The 12,067-nt window shown below is 41.4% G+C and overlaps 2 protein-coding genes across 2 annotated transcripts in view; one reads left to right on the top strand and one right to left on the bottom strand.

The window, feature by feature from the left end:
- LOC131028826 (probable tocopherol cyclase, chloroplastic) overlaps nucleotides 1–12,067 on the bottom strand; it is a 284,943-nt gene that overhangs the window by 54,932 nt on the left and 217,944 nt on the right. The window lies entirely within an intron of this gene.
- Nucleotides 9,633–11,293, top strand: LOC131876334 (uncharacterized). Its single transcript, XM_059221383.1, has 2 exons — nucleotides 9,633–10,612; nucleotides 10,743–11,293. The coding sequence occupies exons 1-2, from the start codon at nucleotides 9,989–9,991 to the stop codon at nucleotides 11,106–11,108; spliced, it is 990 nt and encodes a 329-aa protein (XP_059077366.1). The 5' UTR covers nucleotides 9,633–9,988; the 3' UTR covers nucleotides 11,109–11,293.

Raw genomic sequence — 12,067 nt, 5'->3', positions numbered from 1 at the left:
ACAATAAAGCCTTTTCGGTTTTAAAACTGAATTTCTGGACTTAAATCCAGCTATGTGCTTTTTCTCGAGAAGGCATAAACTTGCAGCATTCAAAGTATTCTTTGGTCTTTGGTTCCGGTGGTGGACTTCATCTTTGTTCAGCGGTACGATTCCCAATGTTTGGTTGCTTTCGCACTCTTGCATCTTTTCTTTTCTAGTCTTCAGCACCTGGCCTTGATTGTGATCCTTCTTCGATTTGCGTTTGAGGCCTTCTCATGGTTCTCCAATGACGTCCTGCGACCTGCGAACGATCAATTTCATTTCATTAAATCAATTTGAAAAATTAAATAATTTAATTTAACAAACATTAAATTTAATTACAACGTCTGGCTTGAGAAGCTCTTTGTGAGATGTATCTGGAAAATGCTTCTCCTTTCTCTTCGAATGCGAAATCTGATCCTTGGTTGATTTACTTCTGCGTGATTTTACCTTTGGAGTCTTGGGTGTTTTGAATGGGTTTATGGCGTTTTGAAAACTTCTTATAGCGCGATTTTGGAGGTTTGAAGAGTTCCTACAAATTTTAAAATCCTAACACTACTCTCCCTTTTTAGCAATTTTCGGCACGCACAAGGAAACTGCGAACTTCGGATGTTTCCTGTTTTTTGCCAATTTCAACAACTTTTTTATTTTTGCCCTTAGGGTCCGAAATTTGGCCCTCTGGGCAATTTCATGATTTTAAACTAAGTTACCGGGTTCGCCCCTGGGACGCCCTGGTACGGGTCCGGGTTCGACCGGGTCCGTTGTACGGGTCCGGTTCGACCTGGGTTCGACCAGGGTTCGAAAAACCTAGGGCGGGTTCGACCCGGGTCGAACCCAGTCGAACCCGGGGTCGAACCCAGTCGAACCCGGGCGGACCCCGGCGAAACCCGGCGGCTGGGCGGCCCATAAAGCTAAAAAACAAACCAAATTTTAATTTTTTTTCAGTTCCGCCTTTTAAAAAGTGAAAATCATAACCTAAAAAACACTTCTAAAACACTTTATTGACACATTTCACCTCATTTGTGTTGCAAACAAATTTTTTATGAGAGCAGGTCGAAGAAAGTTTGAAGAAAATTTGGCTTCCAAGATCAAAGACGAGGAGTTGAAGACTGATTTTAGAAGCTTCAACAAGTGTTGCAGCATCATTTCCATACATTTTCAAGCTTCCATTGGCTGCAAGAGGTAGGTTTTTAAACATTTTTTTCCAACTTTTTTTGTTTCACAAATTTTCAAACATGAAACTTGAATTTTTTTTCATTATTTAGTTTTTGTTTTTGAATATGTTTATTTTATTTCTTGCCATAGGAACTAGAATGGCATCTACATGTAATGTCCCCACTCTAGCAGATTGACCAAGTATATGTGCGTTAGCCTAGCTCTACATGGTCCCGAGGGCTAACGAAGGGTTTAAAGGGATCCTGGAGTGTTTTGGCCCAGTCATTTCCAGTTTGGGCCAAAACGAAGTTGATTTACTTAGTTTCAGGCATACTTACTATTTTTAGTAAGTCAGCAGGACACAACGGGGGCTAGTTTTGGTGATTGGATTTGATACTCCTTGGCGAGAGCTTTCCAACGAGCTATCACTCACGCTATTCGGAGTCCGATTGCTAATATATTTTAATGCCTGAATTTTTATTAAAGTAACATTTAATTTAATTGTAAAATATTAAAGTGTTACTTTAATATTTATTTTATGGAGATATGTGTAAATCAAAGGGGCAACCAAGGGAGACATAAGTGAATATTTTAATATGTTTTATATTGAACATGTTTTATCCCACATTGCTTGAGTGAGTTGGGTCGCCCCTTGAAGAAAGAATAAAAGGGAGCTTTTGTGGCTTCATTGGGCATGTGGAATATGAGAAGAATTTGGTGTGTGAGTTGTAGATCCGTTCTTGGCATTAGAGGACGTCTATCCTCTCTTGTGACATTCTAGACGTCATTCCTTTGGGGTTTGGCCTTTGGAATCCTTTGCTATCAGCTTCATTTACAGGCAGATTGGGTGTTTTTTCCAGCTACAAACAGCAGCATTATTTGGTTGCATTTCCAGCTACAGGCCGCGACACTATTCACGCGGGTACTATTCACGCGGCACTATTCACTTGGCACTATTCATGCAGCACTATTCATGTTACAGTAGCAGCAGAATTAGAAACTTTGGTTGGAACATTATGTCAAAATGCTGAAGTATTTAGTGAGTTGAAAATAACCTGCTATGTATTTGATTTTGTTAATTCTGGAAATAATATTATAACAGCAGTAGTTCAATTTCCAGCTTGCCTATTATTGTAAATTCTTTTTAGTTCATGTTATGTGGTTTCATACCTGTGCAAAGACTTAAAAACAAAAAAACATTGAAACATTAAACGGAGGAATAAGGAGTTGGCTGCAAACTGTTTGACTAAATTCCTATCAGCAGTGGGGTTAGTTTTTGGGCATTCTAGGGTGTCCATTACAGTGGTATCAGAGCAGAAGATTCTGCCATCTTGTGGGAAACTTTCACCAAAACATATTGCAGAAATAAAATAGGTCCAGAATGTATGATTGAGCATGCGACAGGGGCATTATAATTTTCGCAATACCAAGGCCAGACAAAATAGAAATCCGGATAGTCAGAGTGAGCAGTCTAGTTCATCCGTGCAGGTGGACATAGAATCCAGTCATACAGACATAGAGGAAATATTCTTCGATCAGGACAGCAGTGTGGGTGACCGAGATGAGAGGAATATCATTCCAGATCAGGGGGAGGTAATGTTCAGACAGTTGCTGGGTACGTTAGAGCAAGGGCAGCATATGCAGCAGGAGCAGAATAGGCGAATGGACATGATGTTGCAGCTTATGGCTAGACAAATGGGCGTTAATATTAATCCAGGTGATGCCAACAATGGAAACAATAACAATGGGGGAAACGATAACAATAGGGGCAATGATAATAATGGAGGCCGAGGCAACAACAATGGCCCTGAGAATAACATTAATGGTAATAATGGACATGGCAACAATGGGATTGAGGCGGATAACTTTAGACACATTGCACACCCAGCTCGAACAGCGAGCTCGAGACCTCTTCTACCCACCTTTCCACCTAGGGATCCGGTTCAACCAGTGAACGAACCGCAGATTACTGAGTTACAGGGTCATATCAGGAGGGACTGGGAGCCCAGTGGACCCAAGTTTCAGGCAGATATTTCCCTCAGAGATTATATGGACTTGAGGATGAGACATATGCCTAGAGCAGGAGGGAGGAATCAGAATTTTGAGCTGAGGAAGAAAGTTGGAAAACTTTCCTTGCCTTATTATGATGCTTCAGGGAAGATGACTGCACGAGCTTGGGTGCAGAAGGTAGATACATGCTTACAGCTTAATCCTATGCCTGAGGAGGAGGCTATCAAGTATGCGGCTATGCATTTGGACGGCGTTGCGCATGAATGGTGGCATCATGGCATGGTGACTCTGGGGCATAATCAGATTACATCCTATGAGGAATTCACAAAAAGATTGATTGAGAGATTTGACACTAGGGATCCCGAGTTACATTTCAAGGAGCTAGCACAGTTAAAACAGTCAGGTTCAGTGGATGCTTACATCGCCGAGTTTCAGCGTTTGTCTGTACTTGTTACTGATATCTCTCCTAGGAGATTGGTGGTGTTATTTTGTGATGGGCTTGCTGATCCGTTACGTGGTTGGGTGAAGGGACATGATCCACTCACCTTAGCAGAAGCAACTAAAAAGGCATGAGATTTAGCCCCTTCGGTATACAAAGGAAAATACCATTCAACAGATTCTTCCTACCGCAAGGACAAAGACAAAAAACCATTTCAGAAAGAGTATAACAAACCCAAAGAAGGATCAAAAGGACTAGACAGTGAAACCTTGAATGAACTTCGAAAGAAGAAACTGTGCTTCCAGTGTAGAGAGCCTTGGGACTTATCTCATAAATGCCCTCTCAAGGCTAAGGCAAATCAAATGGAGTATTTTTCAGCAGAGGAGTCAGAGTCAGAGGGGGAGGATCAGCACTCCGATTCAAATGAGGGTAACATGATAGAGGAGAGCAGCATTCCTAAGGATGATAGATCGTTGGCACGCTTGACAGGGGCCCAAAAGGCAATCACATTTAAGGTCAGGGGTACTATCCAGGGGCAGAAAGTGATATCTCTCATTGACACTGGGGCTACGCATAACTTTATTGATACACAGTTGGTAGCCAGGAGAGGCTTACAGACAGAGGAGCATGATGGTTTTAGAGTCATGGTGGCTAAAGGCCAAAAGCTATTATGTACTCAGAAGGTTTCGGATCTTCACATTAGATTTGGAGATGGTTATGAGTTGGAAGATGATTTCTATGTTGTGGACATGGGAGATTACGACGTCATCCTCGGTATGACATGGATGGCATCGCTGGTTGAGTTCACTTTCAATCTAGCGAAGTTGGAGATGAGGTTTCAGCATGAGGGTAGGACTGTTGTGCTCAGGGGACTTTCAGATGGGAGTTGCAGGGTAGTGTCTTTGAGGAGAATGGAGAGACTTTTTCGACATAATGACATAGAGTGGGCAACAGAGTGCTTAGTTATGCCAGCTTCACCGGAGCCTCGAGTGAAGAGTCATCCACCAGATATACAGGAGATACTTGATAGGCATGCCAAGGTATTTGGTGATATTCCTCATGGGGTTCCTCCCGATAGGGGTGCAGAGCATGTTATTGAGCTCGAGGAGGGAGCCAAACCAGTGATGATCACTCCCTATCGTCATCCTAAGAAACATAAGGATGAGATAGAGAAGGAAATTAAGGAGTTGTTGGAAATGGGGCACATCAGGCCCAGCAAAAGCCCCTTTTCTTCCGCAGTTGTCTTGGTTAAGAAGAAGGATGGAACAATGCGCATGTGCATTGACTACAGGGCCTTGAACAAAAAAACCATTAAGAACAGGTACCCCATTCCGCGGATAGATGAGCTAATAGATGAGCTACATGGGGCATGTGTCTTCACAAAGATAGATTTGAGATCAGGGTATCATCAGATCAGTATGAGGGCAGAGGACATTGAGAAAACAGCTTTTCGGTGTCACTATGGTCATTTTGAGTTTCTGGTTATGCTATTTGGGCTAACCAATGCTCCTGCTACTTTTCAGAGTTGCATGAACCAGGTGTTTAGGGGGCAATTGAGGAGATACGTTTTGATTTTCTTTGATGATATTTTGGTCTTTAGCAAGACATGGGGGGAGCATTTACAGCATCTTGAGGAGGTGCTATCTATTTTGGAGAGAGAGTCCCTGTATGCCAAGGAGTCTAAGTGTGAGTTCGGGATGACAGAGCTTTTGTACCTTGGTCATATTATCAGTGCAAAGGGAGTTCGGGTGGATCCTGAAAAGATTAAAGCTATTGTTGATTGGCCCACACCTACAAACCTTACTCAGCTTAAGGGGTTCTTTGGCTTATGTGGTTTTTATAGGAGATTTGTTAAGGGGTTTTCTCAGACAGCTGCTCCCTTGACAGATCTTACTAAGAAGGGGGCCTTCATGTGGACAGAGGCAGCACAAAGGTGTTTTGAGCATTTCAAGCAAGTGATGTCTTCGTGTCCAATTCTAGCTCTACCAGACTTCACGAAGCCCTTTGAGCTTCATTGTGATGCATCGGGTGATGGGATTGGAGCAGTATTGATGCAGGAGAAGCACCCCATTGCTTTTGAGAGTAGGAAGCTCCGAGGTGTGGAGAGGAGCTATTCTATTTATGATCGTGAGATGTTGGCCATCATGCATGCCTTGGCCAAATTCCGATCCTACTTGGTTGGAGGGAAGTTTGTGATCAAGACGGATCACAATAGCATAAAGTATTTCATGAGCCAGCGAGACTTGAATGACAGGCAGCAGAAGTGGGTCACTAAATTACAGGCTTATGACTTTGACATTGAGTTTGTCAAAGGGAAGAGGAATGTAGTAGCTGATGCCTTATCCAGAAGACCTCACATTTGTCCTCTTGCAGAGATTACAGGAGATTGGAGGGATAAGATTATAGCAGAGTATGTCGGGGATACTTGGGCGTCTGGTTTGATTTCAGGTACTACGCAGGATGGTCGCTATGAGGTGATAGATGGATTGATCAGATTTCAGGACAGAGTTTACTTGATTCCGTCATCACAGTTGAGAGAAGCGATACTTAGGGCATTTCATGATGCACCTACAGCTGGGCATCTGGGGGTCTTCAAGACCTATAGGTAGATCCAAGAGCGATTCTCATGGAGAGGGCTCAAGGATGATGTTCAGAGGTATGTCAGGGAGTGTGCAGTTTGCCAGCAGAATAAGGGAGAGCACACGTTCCCTGCGGATTTACTACAGTCCTTGCCCATCCCACATAGGAAATGGGAAAGTATTTCAATGGACTTTATCACTGGGTTGCCACGAGTGCAAGGGAGGGATTGCATCTATGTGGTGGTAGACCGCTTAACGAAGTTCGCTCACTTCTTTGCTATTCCGTCCACTTACACAACAACACAGGTGGCAGATCTTTTCTTCAGAGAGATATTCAGGTTACATGGGCTACCTAGATTCATTGTCAGTGATCGGGATAGTAAATTTATGAGTATTTTCTGGCAAGAGTTTTTTAGGTTGTGTGGCACAGATCTTACACCCAGCACTAGTTATCATCCGCAAACAGATGGGCAGACGGAGATTGTGAATAAAAGGGTGGAGGGATATTTGAGGAACTATGTGACTACACAGCAGAGGGCTTGGGTTAGATGGTTGCATATGGGAGAATACTGTTACAACACTACATATCATATGTCCATCAGGATGACACCCTTCATGGCACTTTATGGTTATGAAGCACCAAGCTTCATGGATCTGGTTTTGGGGGACAGCAGGGTGCCCAAAGCCAAAGACTTATTGCAGGATAGTCAGGATATCCTGAGAGTGCTCAAGGAGAACATACAGCAAGCTCAGAATCAACAAAAGTTGTATGCTGATCAGCACAGGGTAGAGCGCAGTTTCGAGGTAGGGGATATGGTATACTTGAGGCTACAGCCATATAGGCAGTCATCTCTCAAGAGGAGCGGGGCAGAGAAGCTGAAGCCTAGATTTTATGGTCCCTACAGGGTGATTCGCAGAGTGGGCGAAGTCGCCTATGAGCTTGAGCTTCCAAAGGGCAGTCGAGTACACAATGTATTTCATGTGTCTAGGCTTAAGAAAGCTATTGGTCAGAGTGTAGTACTTTCTGCAGATTTACCTCCTTTGGATGAGGAGGGGAAGCTCGTGTTAGTACCTGAGGCTATTCTGGACACCAGAAAGAGGAAACTCAGAAACAGGATAGTGAAGGAGTATTTGGTCAGATGGAGAGACCTGTCGGAGGAAGATGCTACATGGGAGAATGAGCAGGTGATACAGCAGGCTGGACTGAGATTGCTAGAGGACAAGCAATTTCAAGGGGGGCGGACTCTAATGTCCCCACTCTAGCAGATTGACCAAGTATATGTGCGTTAGCCTAGCTCTACATGGTCCCGAGGGCTAACGAAGGGTTTAAAAGGATCCTGGAGTGTTTTGGCCTAGTCATTTCCAGTTTGGGCCAAAACGAAGTTGATTTACTTAGTTTCAGGCATACTTACTATTTTTAGTAAGTCAGCAGGACACAACGGGGGCTAGTTTTGGTGATTGGATTTGATACTCCTTGGCGAGAGCTTTCCAACGAGCTATCACTCACGCTATTCGGAGTTCGATTGCTAATATATTTTAATGCCTGAAGTTTTATTAAAGTAACATTTAATTTAATTGTAAAATATTAAAGTGTTACTTTAATATTTATTTTATGGAGATATGTGTAAATCAAAGGGGCAACCAAGGGAGACATAAGTGAATATTTTAATATGTTTTATATTGAACATGTTTTATCCCACATTGCTTGAGTGAGTTGGGTTGCCCCTTGAAGAAAGAATAAAAGAGAGCTTTTGTGGCTTCATTGGGCATGTGGAATATGAGAAGAATTTGGTGTGTGAGTTGCAGATCCGTTCTTGGCATTAGAGGACGTCTATCCTCTCTTGTGACATTCTAGACGTCATTCCCTTGGGGTTTGGCCTTTGGAATCCTTTGCTATCAGCTTCATTTACAGGCAGATTGGGTGTTTTTTCCAGCTACAAGCAGTAGCATTATTTGGTTGCATTTCCAGCTACAGGCCGCGACACTATTCACGCAGGTACTATTCACGTGACACTATTCACGTGGGTACTATTCACGCGACACTATTCACGCGGGTACTATTCATGCAGCACTATTCACTTGGCACTATTCATGCAGCACTATTCATGTTACTGTAGCAGCAGAATTAGAAACTTTGGTTGGAACATTATGTCAAAATGCTGGAGTATTTAGTGAGTTGAAAATAACCTGCTATGTATTTGATTTTGTTAATTCTGAAAATAATATTATAACAGCAGTAGTTCAATTTCCAGCTTGCCTATTATTGTAAATTCTTTTTAGTTCATGTTATGTGGTTTCATACCTGTGCAAAGACTTAAAAACAAAAAAACATTGAAACATTAAACGGAGGAATAAGGAGTTGGCTGCAAACTGTTTGACTAAATTCCTATCAGCAGTGGGGTTAGTTTTTGGGCATTCTAGGGTGTCCATTACACTACATCTTCCTCCATTGGCAATGAACAAATAATTGCAAAACAAAGAAATGATCCAAATTCTCCCTTATGGAAATATGTGGACATTATAAAACAACTTCCGGGAGGTGGGGGATTCCGTTGGAAATGCCATGGATGTGATATTGAACGTAATAGTTCATATTATCGGGTGGTAGGCCATTTGTGTGGAATAAAAGGAAGAGGCATCAAAAAATGCCCTGGAAAAAATGGTAAACCTATACCAAATGAGATAGTGATGAAATATATTAGGGAGCATGAGGCGGCAGAAGAGAGGGAAGCCCGTAGATTGAACCAAACCGCATCAAAGAAAACAAGGGGAATGCAAGGCCCTTCTAATCCCAGTATTGTAGTAGAAGACCACCCCTTCTTTGCCACAAATGAACCTCAAAGTGAACCACCCTTGACACGTAAAAGAACAAAGGGGCCTTTAGAAACCGCATTCCAAAATGAGAGTAGAGACACTGCTGATCAAGATATAGTAAGGTGCATTTATGCAAATGGGTTGTCATTCAATGTTGTTCGCTCCCCATAGTGGAAGCAAATGATAAAAAGTGTTAATGAGGCACCAAGAGGGTATAAGGGCCCCAGTTATGAGAAGGTACGTGGAACATTATTGGAGAAAGAGGTGAAGAGGGTTGAAGATGCATTGAAACCCATAAGGGATTCATGGGTTGAGACAGGTGTAACAATTGTTTCAGATGGGTGGAAAGATGCTAAAAACCGTCCCTTGATCAATGTCATAGCGGTGTCCCCTAAAGGGGCAATGTTTTTGAGAGCTGTGGATTGTGAGGGCCAAATAAAAGATGGCCAATTTATTGCAGAAATTCTCATCTCTGCCATTGAGTCTGTGGGACCTCGCAATGTTGTCCAAGTCATAACGGACAATGCAAAAAATTGTAGAGCTGCTGGTTTGTTGGTTGAGCAACGCTATGATCACATCTTTTGGACACCTTGTGCGGTACATTCACTCAATCTTATGCTACAAAGGATTGGGCAAAAAATAAAATGGATCAGAGATGTGTATGCAGAGGCTGAGGACATCCAGATGTTCATCACAAACCACCACATGTCTCAAGGGATTTTTAGAACCTATTCAAATTTGGAGCTATTGAAGGTAAGTGAAATAGTAATTTAATTTTACATTTTCTGATTTTTTTGAATTTTCAATGTTAATAATATCATTGTGTAAGCTATATTGTGTATTCTTCTTTAAAGTTTGGCTTTATTTTTTAATCATTTGGCATTAATTTGTGTTATAGGTTGCTGAGACCCGTTTTGCATCAAACACAATCGTCTTAAGACGACTTGTGAAAGTTAGAGTGGCACTATGCAATATGGTGATCAGCACCAATTGGACTGTATGGAAGCAAAGTAGCACTGAGAGGGCAGAAAAAATTAGGGATAGAATATTGAATGAGAAATGGTGGGATCTTGTTACATATCTCCTAAGTATCACTGAGCCCATCATGAGCATGATTCGCTATACAGACATGGATAGGCCTTGCATAGGTGAGATTTATGATGGCATTGATTCAATGCTTGAAAAAATAAAGGTTACTATAAATGAAAAAGAGAATGATCCTCAGGAGAAATTCTTCAAAGAACTGGAAGTAATTATTGTAGAGAGGTGGAATAAGATGACCACTCCTTTGCACCTTCTTGCCTATGCCTTGACACCTAAGTACTATAGCAATCAATTTCTTGATAAACCAGGAAGGATTCCACCATGGAGAGATCTAGAAGTATCTGATGGGTATAAGGCAGCATTTCTTAGACTATATCCCGATGATGATTTGCGAGATGTTGTTACAAATGAGTTCATAGAATTCGCAAATGGGAATGGTCTAAGTGTTGATGCACTTCGTCATAGATCCAAGAAAGATGCTCATAGCTGGTGGTACTTCCATGGCACATGCTTCCAACACCTACAACCCCTCGCTATAAAAGTTTTATCACAAGTAAGTTTAATTAATTAAAATTTTAAATTTACAAGTTTTAGTTTATTTATAGTTTACTTTGTCTTCATAGGTTGCTAGTAATTTTATTTTTATTAATGTATAACTTTAATTGTTTACTTTGTCTTCATAGGTTGCTAGTTCATCTGCTTCAGAAAGAAATTGGAGCACATACTCTTTCATCCACTCAGTAAAGCGCAATAGGCTGCTATCAAAAAGAGTGGAGAATTTAGTATATGTGCATTCCAACCTACGTCTTCTTTCACACAAACAACATGACTACACACAAGGGGAAACAAAGATGTGGGATATAGAGCCAGAGCATACTGATTTGAATGCTCCTGCTTCTCAGCTTCTTGCATTGACACTTGATGACTCGGAAATTGAGCCAACTTATAGTGCAAGTGCAAGTGGCATTGGCTCATGTAATGTCAATGTCAATGAGGAGGAGGAGGAGGAGGAGGAGGATGAAGAATTAGATGATCCATTTGATGATTAAACTTTAAGTTTATATTGTTGAAAGTTGAAACAATGATACTTGAATATTTTGTCATTTTGATATTAAACTTGATGTATATGATGCTATTATCAATTATGGTATGATCATGATGCTATGATTACAAGTTTATGTTTGTTTTGTTGTTCATATGATGCTATGTGACATGCATATTTTAATTCATGCTTATAGGCTTCACAAATATCAAAATATATATATATATATAAAAAATTTACATGTTTTTGTATTAACGAACCCAAACGAACCCAAACCCCTTTTCAAAATTTTGCCATACCGGGTTCTTCGAACCCGAACCGGAACCGGAACCCGAACCGGCAACTTAGATTTTAAAGATAAATTTGGACCTTTCCACGCTTTTGGTATATCAAGGCATTTTCGGACTTTTCAACGTTTTTGTGAACTTACAGTGTTTTCGGAGTTTTTAACGCCTTTGGATTTTCGAAGCTTTAAACATGTTTGCAAATTCATTTAAAAACTTCGGGCCCTAGGCCCATGTTTGGAACTTCGCGACTTTAACCTTCTGGCGAATTTCAGAGCGCTTGGGTTTTTGTTCCAGCTGAAGGGTAATTTTCGGACCCTTGAACACTTCTTGCAACTTAAAGAAAACTTCGGACCATTGGCTATTCTTGCAAATTCGACGAATTTCGGACCCTTAGCCCTTTTTCGCGAATTTCGGAGTTTTCAAGCGTTTTTACAAATTTCTGAGTTTTTGCGATTTTAACCTTCTATCTGAAATTTCGGACTTTGAAACACTTTTGCCAATTTAAGAAGACTTCGGACCATTTGGACGTTTTTGTAATTTATGAAAAACTTTGGACCTTTCAGCCCTCTTTGCAAGTTTGTCAAACTTTGAATTTCGGCCCCAGGGTCCGAATTTGGAAGTCTAAGGCTAATTTCGGAGCATTTAAACATTTTTGCGAACTCTATCATTTTCGGACCTA

Source organism: Cryptomeria japonica, chromosome 5 (assembly GCF_030272615.1).
Source record: "Cryptomeria japonica chromosome 5, Sugi_1.0, whole genome shotgun sequence".
Classification (NCBI taxonomy): Eukaryota; Viridiplantae; Streptophyta; class Pinopsida; order Cupressales; family Cupressaceae; genus Cryptomeria; species Cryptomeria japonica.
This window is presented reverse-complemented; position numbering and strand designations above follow the sequence as displayed.

What these genes read in the sequence shown, in the direction of transcription:
- LOC131876334 (XM_059221383.1), top strand. Translation starts at nt 9,989, where the DNA reads ATGGTGATCAGCACCAATTGGACTGTATGGAAGCAAAGTAGCACTGAG. An exon ending in CTATAAAAGTTTTATCACAA is followed by an intron (nt 10,613 to 10,742) that starts GTAAGTTTAATT and finishes TTGTCTTCATAG; the next exon opens with GTTGCTAGTTCATCTGCTTC.